At 36.3% G+C, this 26,253-nt stretch overlaps 1 protein-coding gene across 1 annotated transcript in view; it reads left to right on the top strand.

Annotated features, from left to right (window-relative positions):
• Positions 1-1,444: 1,444 nt before the first annotated feature.
• The window catches only part of LOC120351790 (G-protein coupled receptor 52-like), a gene marked incomplete at its 3' end in the record, with an annotated part of 143,789 nt that continues 118,980 nt past the window's right edge, over positions 1,445-26,253 (top strand). The window contains 1 exon segment of the mRNA XM_039430116.1: positions 1,445-1,708. Coding sequence (XP_039286050.1) covers positions 1,588-1,708 — 121 coding nt within the window.

Below are 26,253 nucleotides of genomic sequence, written 5' to 3'. Positions count from 1 at the left end.
TATTACCTGTTGGTCATGTGTTGGTAATGACGTTGAAGAGGGTGCCTAAAAGAGGGGGAAGTTCTTGAAACCCCTCTTTGACACGTTCTAGTGGGAGATGGGGTTCTGGACCCCCCCCCCCGTCAACTGACAAAAATCCCACTTTGACGCTCTTATTTCCATTTCTTGCCGGTCTTTCTCTTTATTTCTCTTTATTTTGTACTCTTTCCTTTACTGTCTTTTGCTCAGTTTTCAATCCGTTTCATCATTATTTTTGGTCTGTTCTGGACCTTTCTCACTTATTAGTTCACTCTTTACTGGTTAATAAATTTTTCTTTCATTAGATTTTCTCTCATCATCTGATTTTAGATTGTGAGATCGCAGAGCTCTCTTTGTTAAGGTGCGTACAGATATACGCGCCGCGAACATGAGCAATTCACTTTTAATCAGCTGATGCCAAGCTTTTCATATCTGTATCTTACCGTTTCTGTAAAAATACAGATATAGTCAGCTGATTAAAAGTGAATTGCTCATGTTCGCGGCGCGTAGGCTATATCTGTACGCACCTTTAGAGCTCACATTTTTATACGCTCTATTTTTTATACTGTGTTGCATTTTCAAGTATAAGTCTGCAAAATCATTTCTTTAATATGTGAGAATATCCTATTTTAGTGATAATAATGTGAAAAATATTTCTTCAATGTTTGGTTTTAAAGCATATCTAAATTTGTAAATCTACTTTGACTGGAAATTTTGTGAAGTGAACAACTACAAGACATGACCTATTTCGGACTATGTGTAAAATTATCTAAATTTGGAAGAGGAACAGCACAAGGTTACCTTATTTTTCCCCTCCCTATTATTTTGAGGATGTATGAATCAATAAAGAATAGAGTAATAGTAGTGATATAAAGCACTAAGAGTACTTTAAATTAATTTGATATTTCAAGGATAAGTAGTAGTAATAATATAAGGCTCTAAAAGTAGGCCTAGTGCTTTGATAATTATAACTTTGAAATTTGAAATTTTATTTTATTTTATTGGTTTGCTATCAATTTGATGTTGATTTCTACTGATTTTGTTTTTTGAATTTATCCATTACATCTTCATCAAATTGCATTATTTCATCCCCAAGGTTACCTTATTTTTCCTCTCCCCATCATTTTGATAATGCACTTATTGTATAAATGCATAAAGAATATAGTTGAATAATTCATCCCTTACCCTTCAACAAATTCTCTCACTACCCATCAAATCCGAAAAATCCAAAATCCACCAATAAGTATCCCACCCCATCTAACCACCTGCCACCCCAAAACCTCTCCACCCCCCGACACACCATTAAAATGGCGGATCCCAGTCCCGGGACACGGTCTGTGACGTCACACAGTAGGATCCCGCGCATGTGCACAAACCGATCTGGCTCCAAACGGAACCTCCAACGCCGTCATTCGTGCTAGCTCCTCCGAGCTGGAGCAACCAAGCCCCGATTTATGTGTGCTCCGAACCGCTCCGCGCGACGGTGTCCCGTGCGAATGTTGCAAAAATGTTGCAGCGAATATTTTGTTGTTGTTGAATAGAGCAGTGTGTCTAGAGTGTAACATGTGAATGTGCCGTGAAGTGAGAGCGACCAGGAGTCACCTAGAGAGAGAGAGGAGAGTTGGTGGCTGCAGAGAGAGTGTGTGTGAGAGAGAGGAAAAGACAGAGCAAGAGAGGCATCTCGTGCAAGGTACTACCACCTGCTTATCAGCATGCTTACTCAAACCTTGTTTTTCCACAATTTTCCCTGATTTTTCCCCAAAAATACAATACTTTTGTACCTCAATTATTTACAAAGTTATGCTTAATATAGTGAGGTACGCGTTATAAAGGCAGTGGAGAAAGATAGCAGAACAACGTTGCCGATCCTCAGTCTTGTCAATGCCTTCTATGGACGGTAGCTGATACAGGTTTATTGATGTAATATTAATGCCATTCGTTAAAAGCTATTTCTCATTCTCTCGTCAAACTTCCCCTGATATTGGGTTAGTTAGGTTCAATAAGGGTCAAGTGTAGGAGAGGGCCGACTGCGCCCTAACTTCGCCCTCCCAGGTATAAAATAAAAGGAGTCATTCTATTCTATTCATTCTGATTCTCCACCAAGAATACAAGGCTATTGGACCTCGATTAGTTACAAACTCAGTATTCTTACTGGTTGCTTGTTTCTTGTCGAGTTTCACCTGATTTTGCCCCAAAAATGTACTTGTGAGGTCCACGTTATAAAGGCAGTGGAGAAAGATAGCAGAACAACGTTGCCGATCCTTTGTTTTGTCAATGCCTCCTATAGACGGTAGCTGATACAGGTTTATTGATGTAATTTTAATTGTTCATTCTCGTTCAAAATAATCTATTATATTTAATTGAGGACAAAATTATATATTTCAATGAATTTTAATGATTGAGATGGAATATTTTGTTAATAAATTAATAATTCTACATTGTTAAAAGACGATCTGGCAACAGAGCAAAGCGAGAAGGAGATAGCGCTATCCGCTTTGTTGAATGATAAACAAGGATAGCAATACCATTGCTAATCAAACACTGCCATTATAACGTGGACCTCACTATAGTCTCTAGGGTAGACCTGAGTTCAATTCTATAGAACAAACAAAAAAGCAGCAGCAAAGTGCTATAGTGTGGTCCACGTTATAATGGCAGTGTTTGTTTAGCAATGGTATTGCTATCCTTGTCTATCATTCAACAAAGCGGATAGCGCTATCTCTTTCTCGCTTTGCTCTCTGTTGTCAGAGCGTCTTTTAACAATGTAGAATTGATAATTAACAAAATATTTCATCTTAATTATGTAAATTCATTATGAAAGTATCAAAAAATATAATTTCTTGCTCAATAAAATTTAATTGATTATTTTTAACTAGAATGAACCGTTAATATTACATCAATAAACCTGTACCAGTTACCGTCTATAGAAGGCATTGACAAGACAGAGGTTTGGCAACGTTTTTCTCCTATCTTTCTCCACTGCCATTATAACGTGAACCTCACTATAGCTTCTTGCCATGAGCACGTAACTAGGTTGATGTTTAGTATCAATTATTGATTAATGAAGCCTGAAAACACTCTGACAAATGTTTTGTTGCTGGCGTCTACTTTGAGCCTCGCCACCCCACTATCCTGTCTAACGGCCTTCGCGGTTACGTAAAGTAGTTTGTATCGATAAAATAACGAAAATAAAAGTATTTCTATCATCGAATGTCGATAAGATAGCGAAACTGAAAGTATTCCGTTCATTTCGTTTCGATAGTAACTTAAAATAAAAGTATTCAGTCCATGTTACTTCAATGTCATAACAAAAAACGAATCAGTTTTCAAAAGTACTTGTGAATAACAAACAATAAGGCTAGCTTCACACATATTCGGTTTCATTCGGCTCGGTTCGATTCGTTGTCGAAAACGAATGAGGCTTTCATACATATCAGGTTTTAATTTGTACGGTTCTAATTAGGTATTTTCTTCTCAAACACAGCTGTGTTTGGATTAATACAATAATTCATGCTGGTAATAAATAATATAGAAATTGTGAACTATTTGAATAGTTTATTTTCGATTATATTAATTTTGGACGTTCAGAGTGATTATTTTTTTGAATTGAAAATTTGTTTCAATTTTGACTCATGGTACATAACGTTCATCTCTTCTCTCCATTAATAAAATCATGTAATTGTCATGGGAAAAAATTTACCTGAGTTTCAATTTATCTTAATATTTTCTCAGCAAACTTATTCATTGAGAAAAAAATGCTCCAGTGAACAGCTAAAAGAAATGAAGAATTGAACATATGATTTTGTCATGGAAGATATTGAAACAGATAATCACGATATCAGGTTAGAATAAAAACAAAAAAAAGCGAGCGTGTGTAAAAGAATTTGTTTTTATTTCCGGTTTACTAGCAACGAATAGATTCTGTTAGATTGAACATAGCTTATCACACACATGCTGTGCATATATGTTTGTCAAGCTCCGTTTAATTTAATAGAATCTACAAGGACGGAAAAATAAACATTTTGTTTTAACTTTGGTGTAAACGCAGCTTAACTGCTATTGTCTTTTTTCGTTAGGGCTTCTCTTGAATATAAAAAAAATTGAAATCTAAGTAGGCCTACCCTGTTTTGAAAATTGTTTACTGACGACATGTTTCGGATATGATCAAAGTGTAGCCTACTTAATTCATACAATCCAAATTATTTTCGAAATTGCAGTTTACATAGTTTTTGTTGGAAATAACATTAGAATTTTCTATAATTCTTGTAAATTAGTTATCTTTACCATATTGTGATAGATTTCTTTTTAATAACTGTTGTGTATTCTCAATGTATCATTGGATTTTCCTTTTAATAATCAATAATCATAATAGTATTACCCTGATATTATTGATAATTCACTTGAAGCTGTAATCATGATATTTATTTAGATCTTTCTAGAATATCTTTCTCATCTTTTAGACACTTTCAGATTTTTCTGCGTTTTGTCAAGAAACGTTATTATTTAATAATAATTTATTATTGGTTTTCGACATTTTACTAGAATAAAAGTAATTTTAATATGATTTGATTACTGATCAATCTGTAGTTGAGAAAAAATGGATAAATTAGATATAAGAGTCAGGATCTAAATACTGATGAATGGATGACGAATTCATCTATACTATAATAAAGGAATGAACTGGCTTATGCACGTACGGAATAGGAAAATTATGTTTGACGCATCATCACTTCTAAACTACTGGACTGATTAACTTAAAATTTTTCATATTGAATCTTAACTAACCGAGGATGGTTATAGGGCCTATTTTCAATTCTCCAAGATTTCAAACTCATGTTTTCAGTTTGTCAAGTTTTAAAATAGACCCTTCGGAGCACGGGGTTCCTGCTAGTCTACAATCAATTCGTACACTTCATCAATCAAATCCCAAGGTCACAATTTTAGAAAAATTTACAAATAAAGAGATCACATTAGATTCCTTTATTTATGTATGTTACAATATTTTCTGGCTTATACACTAATTTACATTGAATCATGGTTATGCTAATTTATTCAGCGAATTTTACAAAGTATAATTTTATTCATTGAGGATAAAGATTGAAAGCAATTAGAATAACGATGGTATAATAATGTGATGTAACTTCATAAATCGGCGGTGTTTCAACAAAGAATATTGTCGATTCTCTAAGAAGGATATAAAATAATATCCTTACCATTAACACACGACAGAGACAGAGTGTGATAGAGACACACTTCCATTAACACACGACAGAGACAGAGTGTGACAGAGATACACGAGGAGAGTGAGAGTAGAAGAAAGAGAGAGAGAGAGTGTGTGAGTGAGAGTGTAAATTAGTATAAAAAGAGAGAGATTAGAATAGATTAGAGTTCTTTATTTATGTATGTTACAATATTCACTGGCTTATACACTTATTTACATGACGGTATTGCCAATTATTCAACGAGTTTTACAAAGTATGAATAATTAATCAATGAGAATAAAAATTGAATGAAATTAGAATAACGATAAAATAATAATAATGTGATGTAACTACGGCGGTGTTTCAACAAATAATTGTCGATTCTCTGAAAAGGATGTGAAATAATATTTTTCACATCAACACACAACTGAGAAAGAGAGATAGATAGAGAGAGAGAGAGAGTGTGTGTGTGTGTGTGTGTGTGTGTGTGTGTGTGTGTGTGTGTGTGTGAGAGAGAGAGAGAGAGTGAGTGGAAGAGTAAGAGAGAGAGAGCGTGTGAGAGAGACAGTGATTGAAGTAGTGTCCAGTGTAGAAATCTGTTTCTCGGCATCTGAGCCCTCAACCCTTATCCCCCAAACTCCACTACCCTTGAAACAGCTACCATCTGATTTGAACCCCCCTGATACCCTTCAAAGTGCCAGCACCTGATTTGACCCCCCCCCTGGCTAAAAGTCACCCCCACCCCTAACTCCCCAATGACTTGTCAGCACAAACGCTGTGAGGAGACTCATTCAATATAGATACAGTCAACCCCAAATACTGGGTTCACTGATATAGATATAGGCCAGTACGTTGTCCCCATAGCGCAGTAAGTCTCCTTCAGATGGATAGGTATTGTCAGAGTGCAGGGTAGCCTATATTTCCTACATTTTATTTCAAAAACATTTCAAATTTATGATAATTCTTTCAAATAGAATCACAGTTTATATAGTGAGGTCCACATTATAATGGCAGTGGAGAAAGATAGGAAAACAACGTTGCCGATCCTCTGTCTTGTCAATGCCTTCTATATACGGTAGCTGATACAGGTTTATTGATGTAATATTAACTGTTCATTCCCGTTTCAAATAATCAATCATCCTGATCTACTTATTCATTTGTAATTCAATTGTACAAAAAACACAATTCATTATGATGACTGGGGGAACCAAACAAAATCTAGCTTAATTTTGTTCTAAAAGTAAAAAATATCCTTATTCTCTCCATAAATTTCTAGATTGATTTGCTCAATAGCGGTACCTAACTAAAATACTAAGCTCCGGTTGCACAACAGCCGGTTACATTTTAACCGTGATTAATTTCACGAGAACCAATCAGAGAACCCGTCTCTTCAAAAACGCCATCTCTGATTGGTTCTCGTGAAATTAGCCACGGTTAGAATTTAACCGGCTGTTGTGAAACCGGGCCTAAACCGTGGAAGTCCCGATGCTCCAAATTACACATTTATCCAACAATAATCTTCAGCTATCTGTTTCCATTAATCTCAAGACAGACCAGACCATTAATCATAATACAGTACACGAAGCGACATGGCCCGAACAAAAATGTAAGCTTCTCTCTCATTGGCTGAATCGATTATTGCATCGAGTTCCTGGAACGAGGAATACATCCATTAGAAGAAGTAGCAGAAGTAGAAGAAAAGAAAAAGGATAATTTGAAGGAGATTAGGACGAGGGAGGAGAAGATGACGAAGAAGAAGAAGAAGAAGAAGAAGGAGAAAGAGAAGAAATTTAGACAAAAGAAGAACAAGAGGCGGACGAAGATGTTGATAAAGGAGTAAGAGGAGGAGGAAGAATAATAGAAAGAGATGGAATTCCATCTGTAACTGGTTGGCCGCTTTGGCTTCGTATAAAATGAGCGCTGCTATCCAGAGATTGTTATTTTGGTGTAAGGGTAAGCATTCCTGACTAGCAATTTGGAGGTACCAGGTTCGATTCCCGGGCTGGCAACTAATTTTTGGATAGTAGTTCTCATCGAATTTCCATCTAGCTGTTAGCCCTGTTGTCAATGTCTGCTGTAGCACAGGTCTTCGGGGTGATTTGCAGCATTTATTTAGGATTTTCGTTAAATAATAATTAAATAATAGAAAGGCTGTTGGTGATGAAGAAGTAGGGAAAGTAGAACAAGGAAAAGAAGAAAAAGGAGAAGAAGATGATGAAGAAGAAGAGGAAGAAGAAGAAGAAGAGGAAGCAGGAGGAGAGAATGGAGAAGAAAAGCCTGAGATGAGAAGACTTGACCCTCTAGTGGAAAGTTCACCAAGTCATCTGCATAATTTCTTAGGCCAAGAAACGGTCTTATAGCGGTACTATAGATGCTGCATCTCAACGCCATAATAATATAGCCCCAAAAGGCTCATTCAATTACTTTGGGGGGAATTGTTTTTCTTCTTCCACTTTCTCTTCTCCATTTTCTTTTTCTTCTTCTCCCTCTCCTTCTTCTTCTTCTCTTCTCCTTCCATCTTTTTTCTCTTGGGGTTGAAAAAGGTGCTAAGTAGAATCGAAATACCTCCATAGAGCTGTTGTTGGAATATAAATCAGTTTTAAGGTGAGTAGGCCTACCTACCTCAGCCAGTGGTCGAGAACTGTTGAGTTTGATAGTGATTTTGTAGTGTCTTGAGGTTTTCTGTGGTTGATGATGATGCCTGAATATGTATGTGACTTGTGCATGTTGAATACCATGGTTCGAAGTCTACAGTGAGGTACATGCCATAATGGCAGGGATTAGATTAGATTAGAGTTCTTTATTTATGTATGTTACAATATTTACTGGCTTCTACACTAATTCACATTAAATGATGGTAATGCTTTATTCAACGAATTTTACAAAGTATAAAAAAATTAATCAATGAGAATGAAGATTGAACGCAATTAGAATAACGATAATATGACAATTGTGGTATAACATCATAAATCGGCGGTGTTTCAACAAATAATTGTCGATTCTTTGAAAAGGATATAAAATAATATCCTCCCCTTTAACACACTACCGGATGAGAGACAGAAGAACACAGTTGCCTATTCTCTGTCTTGCCACTGTCCCCTACAGAATATAGCTGATACCTGTATATCTGATCGAATTTTAACTAATCAATCTTGTTTAAAATTATCAATATAGTGCTTTTCATACATTTTTATATTTTTTCTTGTATTATTTTAATGATCTCACGATTGAGATTAAATACTATGTTGATTAATCATACTTCTACATTGTTGAAAAACGATCTGGCATCTTTGTAGTGGTAGGAAGGATATCACTATATGCTTTGTCGAATGACAGACAAGGATAGCAACACAAATGTTGATCAAATACTGTCATTATAACGTGGAGCTCACTATAGGATTTGGAGAGAAGACAGTGTGAATTAGCCTATATTCTAAAGTGACTATTCAAACCCAATGAATAAAGCAGTGGGAATTCACTGATAATCAGGCAATCAGAAACCTGGGAAAAATAAATAATAATAAGATGAGGAAGAAGAATAATAAGAATATGAATGAAAAGAAAAAAGACCCGAAAAAGAAGAAGAAGAAAAATAATATTGGAAAAACAAGAATAGACTTTGTCACTGATGTTACAATACTGGAATTTTCCACTCAGTACCGGTTAGGCGATAGTAATAGGTGAGACATCAACTAATCAATATTTCACTCTATTTACTCTTCTTCTCCTTCTCCTTCTTCTTCTTTTCTTCTTCTTCTTCTTCTTCTTCTTCTTCTTCTTCTTCTTCCTCATCATCATCATCATCATCATCATCATCTCATCATCATCATCATCATCATCATCATCATCATCATCATCTCATCATCATCATCAATCATCATCATCATCATCATCATCACATCATCATCATCATCATCACATCATCATCATCATCATCATCATCATCATCATCATCATCATCATCATCATCATCATCATTCATCATCATCATCATCATCATCATCATCATCATCTTCTTCTTCTTCTTCTTCTTCTTCTTTTCTTCTTCTTCTTCTTCTTCTTCTTCTTCTTCTTCTTCTTCTTCTTCTTCTTCTTCTTCTTCTTCTTCTTCTCCTCCTCCTACTTTTTCTACTCCTTCTGCATCTTCTTCTCCTACTTCTCCTTCACCTCCTTCACCTCCTCATTATTCTTATGCCCTTCACTTTCTCCTTATTCTTTGCCTCCTTGTTCTTCTTCTTTCTCTCCTCCTTCCTCCTCATCTTATTTTTCTTCTATCCCTCCATGCCTTCTTCTTCCTCCTTTTCTTCTTCATTTATCCTCTTCTTCCACCTCATTTTTATGCGTAAAAGGACATTAGTATTCTACTGTCATCTCTCACCTTATATTATTGTAGTGTCCCTTCTTTTCACTCCGTTCCAAAACCTCTTATAACTTTCTTGATTTATTCTTCCTTATGTTCTAATCCGAACATCTGAAATAATCTTCTTTCCTTATTTCCTTTTATCTGATCTCCTCTGACCTCCTATCTTTCTCTTCTTGTTCTTGTTATTCTTTTTCTTGTTGTTGTTCATTTTCTTTTCATTCGTCTATTCGTCTTTTGAGACTTATTTATTTATTCATTCATTCATTAGGTTAGCAAAAACAATACAATGATCGGAGAAGAAAAAACAGGCTATTGCCCAAAACTTCTCCAATTTCCTAATTTAGTTTCAAACTGTCCAAATATTATACATAGGTTCCTCCTGAACGAATACACTCTTGAAATCTGTGTTGACGATTCCTCATTGATCGCTGCAACATCTGCGTTTCCTGGTCCCATGATCTGTCCACCTACGATTTTCTGTTTGTATTGTAGAGCTATCCCAAATCGAACGTTTTCACAACTTGGCCAATAACTGTGGTTGAATCATAACAGACAATTCAAAATGAAATTAACAATATCCCAGCTGAAATGTTGCAGCAATCGTTCAGAAATCTCAACACAGATTTCAAGAGTGTATTCGTCCAGGAGGAGCCATCTTAAAGAAGTAATTGTCAAAAAGTGATAGATGTTATTAGAAATTCTCAAATGGCAAGTCTTGAACTTTTCGCCACACTGCACAGAAAGCAGCTGTTTTCCAGTCCCTACGTAGATCTGAAAAACATTGTTTGCAGACGACTCTCGTCTGACATCAGAACAGGTTTCTTTCCGGCCTAGGCCGGAAAGAGTACTCTTTCCAGCCGCTAACATGGAACTAAGAAAGGTGATCAATAAACAGCTGATCAAAAAACTTTTCATAATTCGTGTTCATTATTCAATAACTAGACCATTCATAATAATATCATCTTATTGCCATTTGCAAGAATAAAAAAGTATAAACTCATCCTCCCACATAATTGAACATCATCTTTTAGGTTATTTAGACAAATCAGAATAAAAAATAAAAATACTTGGACAATTTCCTGATATTCAGATTACCTCAGATTTGCTAGAGCTATCACCTTTCATTCCTGCTTTCGGAAGTGCTTAGTAAACAACAAATTCTCATATATATATTGTTTATTTTTGTGTGTGGCGAAAAATAGCGTTCGTATCACGGGCAGAAATGTTTTTCCGGCTCTCAATCTTTTCTAGTCCTCGGCCTACGGCCTCGGACTTGAAAACCGATTTCGAGCCGGGAAAATCTAATTTTCTGCTCTAGGTGCGAAATATACTATTACATTAATTTGAATAAAATCTTTTTTGTCCTTCCCGCTAATGTGTTATGGCGTTTTTTAAAATTCCCGTTATTCTGTGTCACCCCGTATTTTCACAATGTACCCTAACCACTGGAGAAATAAATAATAAATAACTAAACAAATAACCTGAATGCTTCTCCACAATATGTATTCACAATGTATCCTACCCACTCAAAGATATCCCGTCAAGTGACCCAAATAGGCATTCGGAGATCGAAAGATTCCCTACAAAACTGTCTCCCGTTTTTCATACGTTTTCCTCCGCTTTCCTTCTTTTCCAGACGATTTTCCCACCTCTCCCCTTAGCAAACTCTTCCTCTCTGTTTTTCCCCGATTTTTCTCTTTCCAAGACGATTTTCCCCACGTCTTCTCCAAGACCAACTTTTCCTTCCTGTTTTCTCCCCGTTTTTACTCTCTCCCAGACGATTTTCCCCATCTCTTGTTCTAGACCAACTTTTACTCTCTGTTTTTCCCTTCGCTTTTCCAGATGATTCACCCCACCTCTTCCCCTAGACCAACTTTCCCTCTCTGTTTTTCCCCGTTTTTTCTCTTTCCCAGACGATTTCCTCCACCTCTTCCTCTAGACGAAATTCTCCTCTCTGTTTTTCCCTTCGCTTTTCCAGATAATTCACCCCACCTCTCCCTTTGGACGAACTTTTCCTCTCTGTTTTTCCCTCCTCTTCCCCAGATGATTCACCCCTCTCTACCCTCAGACAAACTCCCCCTATCTCCCTCTTCAGGGAAAGGATTTAGCGACTTTGTGGGGGTGGAGGGAAGACTCAAGACACACTAAATAAAAGGCGAGGGATTTAAGTTGAGGGCGCTGGGGAGTTCCACCCCCCTACGATCATAAGGGGGGATACTGTAAATAAGGAATAGTCGGGGCCACTCTAGAGACCTCTTGCGTCTATGATAAACGGTTGCTCCATGCTTTGTTTCCAGATGGGAGTTAAGCTCTCTATGCTTCTAAGCCGTCTAAGCTTCTAAGGCCCTCTATGCTCGGGCTTTGTAGCCTACTACAAGGCTACTGTAGAAATCTGTGATACATTGGAAAATCTTGACTGGAACGCTCGTGAAATATCTCAAGATTAGTGCTGTGCACAACGAACTGGCAACACTGTGATAGTGGGCTTATGATCAGCTGTTTGATGACTCTAGTGAGGTCCACGTTATAATGGCAGTGGAGGAAGATAGGTGAACAGTGTTGCCGATTCTCTGCCTTGTATAGAGTACAGCTGATACCGGTATATCTGATGTAATATCAACTGTTTATTCTCGTTTAAAATAATCAATAATATGATATTTTATTAGGCGAGAAACGATATTTTTCAATAATTTCATAATTAATTTTCATAATTAAGATGAGATATTTCGTTAATTAATTATCAATTCTACATTGTTGAAAGACTATCTGGCTACAGAGCAAAACGAGAAAGAGATATCACTATCCGCTTTGTTGAATGATAGACAAGGATAGCTTGCTAATCAAACACTGCCATTATAACTTGGTGCTCACTATATAAGTGATAACATTGTCTGATGTAATGTTGACCGTTCATCCTTGTTTAAAATGGTCAATCATATTTTATTCATCAAGAGAGAATATTTTCAATGATTGAAAAATACATTTTTATAATAAAATCTCAATTCTGAGATTGAAGATTTTTCAATTATATTTATAAATTGTTGATTAAACGATCAGGCAACACTGGAGAGCTACAAAAGGATAACACGATCTGCTTTGTTGAATGATAGACAAGGATAGCAACACCAATGTTAATCTTATACTGTCATTATAACTTGGACCTCATTATAACAGTTCTTACCCTTATTAAAAAGATAACATAGAAAAAACATTTCTCCATTATTTTTATATCAGTAATCACCCTCAAAAATAGTATTCTCAGATTTAAAATGAGAGCTAATCACTGTCTTAAATCAGAGTTATCTGCAGAAATCTGAAAGCTAGAAGACCATGATTAAAACGTGATTGAATACAAAAATCACTTATTTATTCTGGATATCTGGAATCACACTAGAAGATAGCATTCTCTAGAATTGAAGAGAGCTAATCACTGTCCTAAATCACATTTCACCCCACACAGGCTAGGCCTCGGGGCGTTTTTTGTTTTATTCATTCTTATAGAAGAATCTTATCATTTTGTTACATCATTATCACTGTACATTTCTATCTTTAGATGATAAGAAACAGATTTTCCTGTTATTGTACTAGTTTTTGGATGAATAAAATCTTTTTCATTTCATCAGAGTTATCTGCTAATCTTTGAAAACAGAGAGAACATGATTTCCACGAGCTACTTTTAAGAGCTTATCATGTACACTATAGTGAGGTCCACGTTATAATGGCAGTGTTTGATTAGCAATGGTATTGCGATCCTTCTCTATCATTCAACAAAGTGGATAGCTCTATCTCTTTCTCGCTTTGCTCTGTAGCCAGATCGTCTTCCAACAATGTAGAATTAATAATTAATTAACAAACTATTTCATCTTATATCATTGAATCATTGAAAAATATAATTTCTTGAAATTGATGTTGCTTTCCATAATTAAACAAGAAATTATAACATTGTTGTAGTTCAGACACTGTGTTACTTGTAAATATTTGAAAAAATCTGGTGTGGTACACTCACACAACTTTCCTTGCTCATTGATCTATGAGCCTCATTCTTAAACGAGGATAATCTAGGGGAATAACATTATGCCGATTGGCGGCTTAATAATTTATTGAAACTACGATTATACTATTGTTATTGTTTCAGAGTACATCTTCCTTTGTTTGAATCATGAAAGTTGAGGTTTTTCTAAAAGTTGTCAAAACAGCCGTTCTACAAATAAAATATCGACGTGTGTTCTTTTGAATAAACTGCTCTACCACCTACCTCAAGCACGAGAAGGGGGTTACAAAGTAAATTTCTCAAGGATGGGATGGACCCCTGTTAGTTTCTCAGGGAGGAAACTCATGCTAGTTTATAGAGCTGATATATAACTATACAGGGTATGAATTTGAAAAAAATCGGTCAAGTCATTTTTGAGAAAATCATGAAAAACATGTTTTTTTGCGATTATCCGCCATTTTTCAAGAATATTACGGAGCTCCTGCAATTTTCCCAGAAATGAGACTCATGTCAGTGATAGGCCTTTTAAATAGCTATCCAGGGTATAGATTTGAAGAAAATCGTTAGAGCCGTTTTCGAGAAAACCGTGAAAAACATGGTTTTTTAGTAATTATCTTATTGTCAGATCCTCATGGTATAAGGACCTTAAGTTTAAAATTTCAAGTCAATCGGTTGATTAGGAATGGAGTTATCGTGTTCACAGACATACACACATACATACATACACACACACACACCAATACACACACAACCCATACACACACAACACACACACACACACACAAGACCAACACCCAAAATCATGTTTTTGGACTCAGGGGACCTTGAAACGTATAGAAAACTTGAAATTAGGGTACCTTAATTTTTTTGGAAAGCAATACTTTCCTTACCTATGGTAATAGGCAAGGAAAGTAAAAAAATTACTTTTCTTGGAGTATTGAGGAATGCATTCCACTCCTGAAGAGAAGCTCATCAGCCTCATAAACAAGCCTCATTCAGCTCCTCTTCAGGAGTGGAATGCATTCCTCAATACTCCAAGAAAAGTAAGTGTTTTTCAAATATTTACAAGTAACACAGTGTCTGAACTACAACAATGTTATAATTTCTTGTTTAATAAAATATGATTGATTATTTAAAACGAGAATGAACAGTTAATATTACATAAATAAACCTGTATCAGCTACCGTCTATGGAAGGCATTGACAAGACAGAGGTTCGGCAACGTCGTTCTGCTATCTTTCTCCAATGCCATTATAACGTGGACCTCATTATATATTTCAAATTAAAGCTAATCACTACCCTAAATCAGAGTTATCTGCTGAGCTTTGAAAGCAGAAAGAACGTGATTTTTACGTGCTACTTTATGGAACTGAGAGCTTATCATACACTATAATGTGCGTGTCCGTAATAGCTGCAATCAGTGCTGGAAAAAAAACTAAAAAGGGATATCTGACTACCCCTTGCATATATTATTATAAAGCATGGATACCACAATACCATTTGCTAAGTTAAAAAAAGTAAATTCGTATGGCTTTTGTTGGTGGGGAGTCCCTTGCGGGAAGGTCCCACCGCCGGAATATATAATTTAAGCCGTCAATGGGCCTTACGACTGTCATACTTCAGCCGGGACCGACAGTTTAACGTGCCCATCCGATAACACGGATTTGCTAAGTTACTATGCATTACTAAAAATCTGGTGTGGCGCACTCACACAACTTTCCTTGCCGTTATGAAAATTGATCACCTGAAGCTAGTGTTCCCGCGCATCTCAAGTCTACTATTCAAAGATTTGAGCCAGCTGGTGACAGGGCAATAACGCTGGAGACACACGAGGTCTGCTATCTCTCATAGTGAATCATTTAATAGAATCAACAGTTGCCAACAGTTCGCAATTGGATAATTATTACATTTTCTCGAATTTCGAGCTTATTTTTAATTTTAGGTGAAAATGTTACTGAACATTAATTGTAGAGATTCTCATGCTCAATCTTTTCCACTCAAAATTTTTTGTTCAAATTGTATCTGAAGCCTGATAATTGAGAATCTAAAATCAAACTTTGCATAGATGGGGCGGAGCTCCTAAAATTTTCACAGATATTGGACTTGTGGCAGTTGATAGAGCTTATCGATGGCTATTGTAGGTATAACTTTAATAGAAATCGTTTGAGCCGTTTTCGAGAAAATCGCGAAAAACCCTGTTTTTGACAACATTTTCGCCATTTTAGCCGCCATCTTGAATTGCATTTGATCGAAATTGTTCGTGTCGGATCCTTATATTGTAAGGACCTTACGTTTCAAATTTCAAGTAATTCCGTTAATTGAGAGATGAGATATTGTGTACACACACACACACATACACACATACAGACCAATACCCAAAAACTACTTTTTTGGACTCAGGGGACCTTGAAACGTATGGAAATTTAGAAATTGGGGTACCTTAATTTTTTTCGGAAAGCAATACTTTCCTTACCTATGGTAATAGGGCAAGTAAAGTAAAAAGGGATATATGACTGCCCCTTGCATATATCATTATGAAGCATGGATACTACAATACCAGTTTGTAAATTACTATGCATTACTAAAAATTTGTATATCTTTAGTGAGGTCCACGTTATAATGGCAGTGTCTGATTGGAAATGACATTGCTATCCTTGTTTATCATTTAATATAGCAGATAGAGCTATCTCTTTCTTGCTTTGCTCTGTTGCCAGATCGTCTTTCAACAATGTAGAATTAATGATTATCAACAAAATATCTCATCCTAATTATGAAATTAATGGAAAATATAATTTCTTGCTTAATAAAATATAATTGATTATTTTAAACGAAAATGAACAGTTAATATTACTTTTTGTGTAGTTGAGAAGTTGATATTGTGGTAATTATTCATATTGAATGAAAAAGACTGAGAAATTGTCAAAAAACACATATTTATCGATACCATAGAGAAACAATAGCATAAGTAGATATCCCATGGTATAGGACGTTTATGTCGCAACTTTTACTGTTATCTCAAGCTGATAGTCCACGTAGTTCTTTCCTGTGAAGCTTTATGACACTGATAGTCTCTCATATTGTGCCGCTCATACACTCTCACCCGGTGAAAACAGTAAAAATCGACAGTAATCAGCTTGAGATAACAGTAAAAGTTGCGACATAAAAGCCCTATACCATGGGATATCTACTCACGCTATTGTTTCTCTATGTTGATACTTAGAAAGACCGGTTTCGGTTATTACAACATTGTCAATCTCTGATAGTTTATCTTTCATTCAAGATGAAAGTCAGTCAATCTGACAGTCTTTTTCATTTAAGTTAATATTACATCAATAAACCTTTATCAACTACCGTCTATAGGAGGCATTGACAAGACAGAGGATTGGCAACGCTGTTCTCCTATCTTTCTCCACTTCCATTATAACGTGAACCTCACTATAGAACTAGTATCGACATCAGATACCACAGTCCAATTCCAATAGATAATTTAGAAATCAGTCTGTGATCATTATTTATTTTCTTATTATTCTAATTTTTACAAAGTAGCACTGATTGGGAGAGAAAAACTAAGGATACTCCTTGTACTATTTCTCTCCCAAATTTAGATAACATTTTAAAAGTCCAAAATAGGGTTATGATTTCACTTTACTAAAATTTAGTCCTTTTTCACTCAATTACAATCCCTACTTTAGTTTCAGAATCGATTCTAAAGGTGTATCCTATTATATTAAGCGAGCAATTTCTGTATGTCTGTTTATATTTTTATATCTGGTTATTTATGTTCAACGGATCTCGTAAACGGCTCTAACGATTTCCACGAAATTTAGTACAAAGTAGGTTTATGATATACAAATACGATTGCACTAGGTCTCATCCTTGGGAAAACTCGCTGAACGACATTAAAAGGATAATTATTCATCCTTGGCTGAAACAACTGAGACTTTCGTCGTCTGTGGATTGTAATACTTGGGCGAGTAATTCTGTGGAAAATCAAAATATCGCATCCCAGCTGTAAAATATAAACACGATCATTTTAGAGAACTGCGTTCTGTTTATCTATATATAAGCGAATTGGCACTCACTCACTGACTGACTGACTCACACACTCACTCACTCACTCGCAGAACTAAAAATCTACCGGACCAAAAACGTTCAAATTTGGTAGGTATGTTCAGTTGGCCCTTTAGAGGCGCACTAAGAAATCTTTTGGCGATATTTTTACTCTAAGGGTGGTTTTTTTAAGGGTTCAAAGTTCGTCTTTTAGCATGTATATTCTTCTTATTCTCTTAATTATAATTGAAAAATGTCCATACCACATGTTAATATAGAACTATAATCTAGAGAGAGTACCTCTTCGAAACAGTTGTTAACTGGTAACTAAATTGATAATTTTGTCAGGTTGGCATTAAGTTGAGTTGACTTTGTTAGGTTGGCACCAAGTTGAAGATTGAAATGCATTTATCACGGAAAAATTGATTGGGCACTGCTACTTCAATCAGAGCTATTCCTGGGAATATTATATCACTAGCCGTCAGGCTCGCTTCGCTTGCCATATCCGTTCAGCCAGACTTTTAGTCTGCACCCCCGACTGGATCGTCCTAACATATGATGAAAATGCTCAAATGAAAAATGCAGGCGAGCGAAGCGAGCCTGCTGATCTCATTCATGGATGATCCAGCCGGGGGTCCAGGGGGCGGAGCCCCCTGGCTAGACGGATATGGCGAGCGAAGCGAGCCTGACGGCTAGTCAATAAATAAAAATAACGATCGAAGCTCGATGCCCCGATATTGGATGTATTAAGGGTGGGCAAAAGATCAATCAAAGCTCAAATCAGATCACCAGGACTAATATCGACATCAGATACCACAACCCAATTCAAATCGATGATTTGAGAAATCAGTGTAGGGTGATTTGAATGAGCATAGCTGCACCGCTATCTATGAATGAACGGAATTCGAAATTATCGGACGCTTTGGACACCAATAATTGCTGCCGTTATTTTGATGATGGGGCATCAGTTTTGGGGGGTTGCTGGTCAGGGGTAGGGGGCAAATAGGCCCCCCAAACCAGGGTTTAAGGGGTTGCAAGGGAGGGGTTAATATTGATCGGGCGCTGGATATTAGTGGGCTATGAACAGACGTGACGACTACCGTACTACAGAGCAGTTAACGATCTATACTGAGAATCACTGTCAGTACTGTCTACTGTGTATTGTCTACTGTATATTGTCTACTGTATACTGTCTACTGTCTACTGTACACTGTCTACTGCAAACTGCTCACTGTATAATGCCATAGAGGAAAGTTAGAAAGAAGATATGAAAGAAGAAGAAGAAGAAAGAAGATATATGTTAGAAACAAGATTATGGTATCTCATGGTATAGTGCGTTTATGTTGCAAATTTCACTGTTAACCTAGCCGATAGTTCTAATAGTTGTTTTTGTTAAGGCTGTGAAAAGGGTGAAAATAAACTCTCTACTGGTGATATTTTTCAAAGTTTTTCGATTAGTATGTCATCAAGCTATCAAAATGAACAATTTTTTTCAGAAAAAATTTTTTTTCGGCCATTACTTTCTGAGATATGAGCACCTAAAGTTTAAATTTTTTGGACAGAACATTTCACATTCGGTAAGAGATAAATTCATGAGATTTAGACAACTTTTAGTTGAGTTATTCTTGGTCATTTTTGGTAAATTGAATAACTTTCTCAGAAAGTGATATTTCAGAAAAAGTTTTGTTTTATTCAATAAAAAATACTGCAGCTATAGGCTGCAGAAGAACTGCGTTGTGGAAAAATACTAAAAAGTATCTGCCGATATCAAAAGGAGGAGATTGAAATTCTTTGGACATTTTCGATGAGACTGCCGGGGGATCGAATGACGAAAAGAATCCTACTTTTTGTGAAGAGCAAAAAGACGGGGGGAAATTGGATTAAAAAATGTACAGAAGGACTTATCTGATGCAGGAATTGACGATGACATAATATTTGACAGAAACCAATTCAGAAGGAGTGTTGCAAAGTGGGAAATACGCGCCGTGGAAATTAAGAGGAGAAATGTAGTCTTTTCCCAAGAAAGAAGAGAGGCTATATCGGCTAGAATGAAAATTTTTGGGATAATCGTAGAAATAAGGATCTAGTACGGCATCACAAGTAAATACTTAGCGATTTCCATACAAGGGAATTTGACGCATAATAATAATAATAAAAAATACCATGAAGAATTTATCCTCTGAATCTCATTAATTTATCTCTCACCGAATTTGAAATGTTCTGTCCCAAAATTTTAAACTTTAGGTGCTCATATCTCAAAAAGTGATGATCGGAAAAAAATGCTTTCCTGGGAAAATTTTTTTATTTTGATAGCTTGATGATATACAAATTGAAAAACTTTCAAAAATATCACCAGTAGAAAGTCCATTTTTACCCTACGCACAGTTCTGTGACGCTGGTAGTTTCTCATACTGTAATTTTATTCAATATTTGTAATGTCGATTAACATTGTCTACTGTTATCAATGCGGTAGTTTGGAGTTGAAGTGTAGTTGATTGGTACCAGCTGTAGATAATAGTTCCTTAGAAGACCTATACAAATAATATTATCAGTACTCTATCATTGAGAAACTGGAAAATGTTAGGAAAAAATTATTCACCAAAAGAGAATTGTTCATATTTGTAGGATATGAGATTTTAGCGATGGTAATTCTATTTTGTCGTATGATATAATACCATCATATGAGAGTAGACATGTTATTGATTTAAAAAACAACATCGTTAATTAAGATAAATAAACTAGTAGTTCAGTGAACAGTAGACCTCACGCAGTATTCTCATCCACAAGTACCTGATTGAAACTATACGGTAGACCTTATGAAATTCAGCAATAGACTGGCTTCTCCACACATCTGTGTAATCACTTGTCAGCTGATTTATAATGAATAATTCTATAGTCTGATTTTTACTCTAATATTGGCGTATGAAGGAGGCTCCTTTTCCCTTTTATATTACCCTGAAATGCAAAATTTCCAAAAACCTTGTATATACGTCGACGCGCAATTAAAAAAGGAACATACCTGTTAAATTTCATGAAAATCTATTACCGCGTTTCGCCGTAAATGCGCAACATATGAACATTTAAACATTAAGAGAAATACCACCTCAGATTCACCTCAAGAAAGAGAGTTGTTCATATTGCATTCATCAATTACTGAAGAATAACAGAATAATTTACAATTTTTTGAATTTAGCTTAGCTGATATTGATCCCAAATTGGAAGATGGAAAAAATAATATTTGAATTTTGTGTGATTCATCATATATAGCATATTTCCTGGACCATCCATTGACAATCAACAACTATGAACGCATAAAATTCATCTTGGAAACACTGATTTAACCTATCTTTTTTAAATTAATCACTCTACTGATGGATATTACTACCAATTGAGAAGAATTTGTCTTCGGAATAATAAATGCTGCTAGACTAAGCACATAGGAAGTCCGTATAGAGATGTGAATGAAAATATTGATTGTCAGATGAATTTCATGATTCACCAATAGTATATTTCGCACCTAGAGCAGAAAATGAGATTTTTCCGGCTCGAAATCGGTTTTCAAGTCCGAGGCCGTAGGCCGAAAAAACATTTTTGCCCGTGGTGCCAACGCTATTTTTCGCCACACACAAAAATAAACAATATATATATATATGAGAATAGTTGTTTACTAAGCACTTCCGAAAGCGTAAGTGGAAGGTGATAGCTCTAGCAAATCTAAGGTAATCTGAATATCAGGAAATTGTCCAAGTATTTTTATTTTTTATTCTGTTTTGTCTAAATAATCTGGAAGATGATGTTCAATTATGTGGAAGGTTGAGTTTACACTTTTTTATTCCTTCAAATGACAATAAGAGTATATTATTATAAATGTTTTAATTATTGAATAATGAACACAAGTAATGAAACGTTTTTTGATCACCTTTCTTAGTCCATGTTAGCGGCTGGAAAGGGTACTCTTTCCAGCCTAGGCCGGAAAGAAACCTGTTCTGACGTCAGACGAGAGTCGTCTGCAAACAATGTCTTTCAGATCTACGTAGGGACTGGAAAACAGCTGCTTTCTGTGCAGTGTGGCGAAAAAATAAAATCAAGTGTGACATGAGATACATTGACTTTTTGGCGGTACGAGATTTGCCGGGCCAGCTAGTGTTACATACAAGGAATTTTGACGGTTTAAAGTTCACTTTAAACTTTAAATATTTGTTGATTGGGGAGCAGAAATGTTACATACAATTAATGCTGACTGTTCTATATTCACTCACTATAAACTGAACATCTATTGACCGAGCGAAGTGAGGTCTAAGATTCAAGTCGACGGTTTGGCATTTCTTTCAATGTTTAAATGTTTGAATGTTTATATGTTGCGCATTTACGGCGAAACGCGGTAATGGATTTTCATGAAATTTGACAGGTATGTTCCTTTCTAATTGTGCGTCGACGTATTACAAGGTTTTGGAAATTTGCATTTCAAGGATATATAAAAGGAAAAAGTAGCCTCCTTTATACGCCAATATTAGAGTAAAATCAGACTATAGAATTTATTCATCATGAATCAGCTGACAAGTGATTACACAGATGCGTGGAGAAGCCAGTCTATTGCTGTATTTCCATAAGGTCTATAGTTTCAATCAGGTACTTGTGGATGAGAATACTGCGTAAGGTCTACTGTTCACAGAACTACTAGTTAGTTGGATGGGAAGCCATAATGGTTCTATTCAAAAGGGAATATGCTGACATTATAAAGTGAATCGACTGAGGAGAGCAGTTTAAAATCTAGTAGTAGCGTCGTGTGAGGTAATTGGCAACGCCTTATCAGTTTACACCAGAGACTGTCTTCTTCTCCTCCTCCTCCCCCTTCCTCATCCTCCTCCTACTCCTCCTCCTCCGCCTCCTTCTCCTCCTCCTACTCCTACGGGAATCTGTAACTTGCGCCCAGCGGCCTGAATGTGTTTGGCCACTCACAGATTAAACGTAACAGAGTGAACGTCCGTGACGTCATCACGAGTGATGCCATTTCGCTCTCACTAGCAGCCGACATTACGTTCCCCGAATGAAGGAGCGAAATTCAAATTCACTACAGTATCCTAAGGAAGCTTCATACAAAACACTACTGTATTATGACAACATATTACCCAAGTTAATGAGATACATATTTCTATCCTATAATTACATTCTAATTGATATTGAAAGATTGGGCTAGAACCATGATTGTACGAACAATCATTCATTAAGATACAGTCATTTTGAATGAATAATCTCTGTCAAATTGGTTCTAGCAGACACATCGTCTCAATCATTCATTCTAATGTTTTGACTTTTCATTTCTGAATTTTGTTTCAATGACAAAGACAATGTGGATGATAGATAAAGATATATTTTTTGAATACTTAAAACCTTCAAACACTGATAACGTTGAACCTCCGTCACTCAGCGTAGCAAACATATCAACACTGTTCATTTTCTCACTCATGGTGACAGCCTGAAAGAGTCAATAATTATGTTCTAATTATCGAAAAGTTGATGGGGTGGTGTGCTTTTGACAAACCGGGGGATTCCCGGTCGTCAACCTTTTCAAAATACTGTCAGAGCTGGAAATTCGATGTATTCATGATTTCAAAATTCGTCACAAGTCGAGCTAAATCAATGGAACACTTTTGAAGTCGAATAGGAAGGAATGGTCGTTATAAAGCAGATGGTTGTCGGAAAGTTTATATACCATTATCAATTCCAGAGAGAGTAAGAGAGACAAACCAATATTGTGACTGGCAGTGATGACGTCACGACGTAAACAGTGTACGTGTGTATCGGAGCCATGTATCACTCCCATTTGACCGCTGGGCGCTAGTTGAGTATGTCCCCTCCTACTCCTTCTCATCGTCATACTCCTCATCCTCACACTTCTTCTTCTTCTTCTTCTTCTTCTTCTTCTTCTTCTTCATCTTCTTGTTCTTGTTCTTCTCCTTCTTCTTCTTCTTCTTCTTCTTCTACTACTACTACTACTACGTCTTCTTCTTCCTCTTCTTCTTCTTCTTCTTCTTGCTAACCAGTTCCTCCGTATTCTCCTCCTTCTACTTATCAATATATTTAATTCTTCCTCCTACTCGTTCCTCCTCTTCCTTCTCCTTCTTCTTCTTCTCCTCCTTTTTCTTCTTCTTCTTCTTCTTCTTCTTCTTCTTCTTCTTCTGCTTCTTATTCTCTTCGCTGTTTCCTAAATGCAATACTAGCTCACTTTATCACTAAAACACTTCCTTGTATCCTGTGTATGGTCTGTTGCCAAAAAATGTCTTTTCACTTTTAGAAGATCTGGAAGCCCCCTCAACTTTTCATGAGTTGTGGGAGGGGGAGAGAAAGAAACCCATTAACTTCCAGAGGCTTGATGAGGGGTGTCCTTTAACCTACCCCCCCCCCAACCAATCAGGTCACCATCACCAACAATCATTCAATTAGAACTGAGAGCTGACAATAATATTTTCCTACAGATACCTTGAAAAGTGACCATTTCTGCACTGATTGCAGGCTGCAAAGAATCACTTTTCCGCTCTAGTGCGCAAAGTATTACTTTGCGAAAAATAGTAGGTTATATGGAGCACCAGTGCAGGGAAATAAGAATTAAGTTGGTGACAATGTCTGTGGTTAGATAAGAATCATCAATGGCTGTATGGCTACATATTTATGATAAAATCCCAATCTAGAAATCCAAAACAATAATAATGTTTATCTGAATCATAATTAAATAATAACTTCTCATCATTCAATAATAAATAATATTCTTTTCTATTGACAGTAATAATTATTTCAACTCCAAGCAATAAGAAATGTGGCAAACACACATTATGAAATTCGAATTTTCAGGTTAAATAATTACTGTTCGAAATCTATGTCAATCAAATTGATAAAATAACATTCGAATATACTACAATGAAATATTTTCTGTTGTCTATGTTACTGTACCTAAATTGATAATTTTGTCAGGTTGGCATTAAGTTGAGTTGACTTTGTTAGGTTGGCACCAAGTTGAAGATTGAAATGCATTTTCACGGAAAAATTGATTGGGCACTGCTACTTCAATCAGAGCTATTCCTGGGAATATTATATCACTAGCCGTCAGGCTCGCTTCGCTTGCCATATCCGTTCAGCCACTTTTAGTCTGCACCCCTGACTGGATCGTCCTAACTTTGATGAAAATGCTCAAATGAAAAATGCAGGCAGAGCGAAGCGAGCCTGCTGATCTCATTCATGGATGATCCAGCCGGGGGTCCAGGGGCGGAGCCCCCTTGCTAGACGGATATGGCGAGCGAAGCGAGCCTGACGGCTAGTCAATAAATAAAAATAACGATCGAAGCTCGATGCCCCGATATTGGATGTATTAAGGGTGGGCAAAAGATCAATCAAAGCTCAAATCAGATCACCAGGACTAATATCGACATCAGATACCACACCCAATTCAAATCGATGATTTGAGAACTCAGTGTAGGGTGATTGAATGAGCATAGCTGCACCGCTATCTATGAATGACGGAATTCGAAATTATCGGACGCTTTGGACACCAATAATTGCTGCCGTTATTTTGATGATGGGGCATCAGTTTTGGGGGTTGACTGGTCAGGGGTAGGGGGCAAATAGGCCCCCCAAACCAGGGTTTAAGGGGTTGCAGGGGAGGGGTTAATATTGATCGGGCGCTGGATATTAGTGGGCTATGAACAGACGTGACGACTACCGTACTACAGAGCAGTTAACGATCTATACTGAGAATCACTGTCAGTACTGTCTACTGTGTATTGTCTACTGTATATTGTCTACTGTATACTGTCTACTGTCCACTGTACACTGTCTACTGCAAACTGCTCACTGTATAATGCCATAGGGAAAGTTAGAAAGAAGATATGAAAGAAGAAGAAAAGAAGAAGATATATTTAGAAACAAGATATGGTATCTCATGGTATAGTGCGTTTATGTTGCAAATTTCACTGTTAACCTAGGCCGATAGTTCTAATAGTTGTTTTTGTTAAGGCTGTGAAAAGGGTGAAAATAAACTCTCTACTGGTGATATTTTTCAAAGTTTTTCGATTAGTATGTCATCAAGCTATCAAAATGAACAAATTTTTTCTGAAAACATTTTTTTTCGGTCATTACTTTCTGAGATATGAGCACCTAAAGTTTAAATTTTTTGGACAGAACATTTCACATTCGGTAAGAGATAAATTCATGAGATTTAGACAACTTTTAGTTGAGTTATTCTTGGTCATTTTTGGTAAATTGAATAACTTTCTCAGAAAGTGATATTTCAGAAAAAGTTTTGTTTTATTCAATAAAAATACTGCAGCTATAGGCTGCAGAAACTGCGTTGTGGAAAATACTAAAAAGTATCTGCCGATATCAAAAGGAGGAGATTGAATTCTTAGGACATTTTCGATGAGACTGCCGGGGATCGAATGACGAAAAGAATCCTACTTTTTGTGAAGAGCAAAAAGACGGGGAAATTGGATTAAAATGTACAGAAGGACTTATCTGATGCAGGAATTGACGATGACATAATATTTGACAGAAACCAATTCAGAAGGAGTGTTGCAAAGTGGGAAATACGCGCCGTGGAAATTAAGAGGAGAAATGTAGTCTTTTCCCAAGAAAGAAGA

Source organism: Nilaparvata lugens, chromosome 6 (assembly GCF_014356525.2).
Source record: "Nilaparvata lugens isolate BPH chromosome 6, ASM1435652v1, whole genome shotgun sequence".
Classification (NCBI taxonomy): Eukaryota; Metazoa; Arthropoda; class Insecta; order Hemiptera; family Delphacidae; genus Nilaparvata; species Nilaparvata lugens.
The sequence above is the reverse complement of the archived record's forward strand: the minus strand, read 5'-3'. Positions and strand labels throughout refer to the sequence as shown.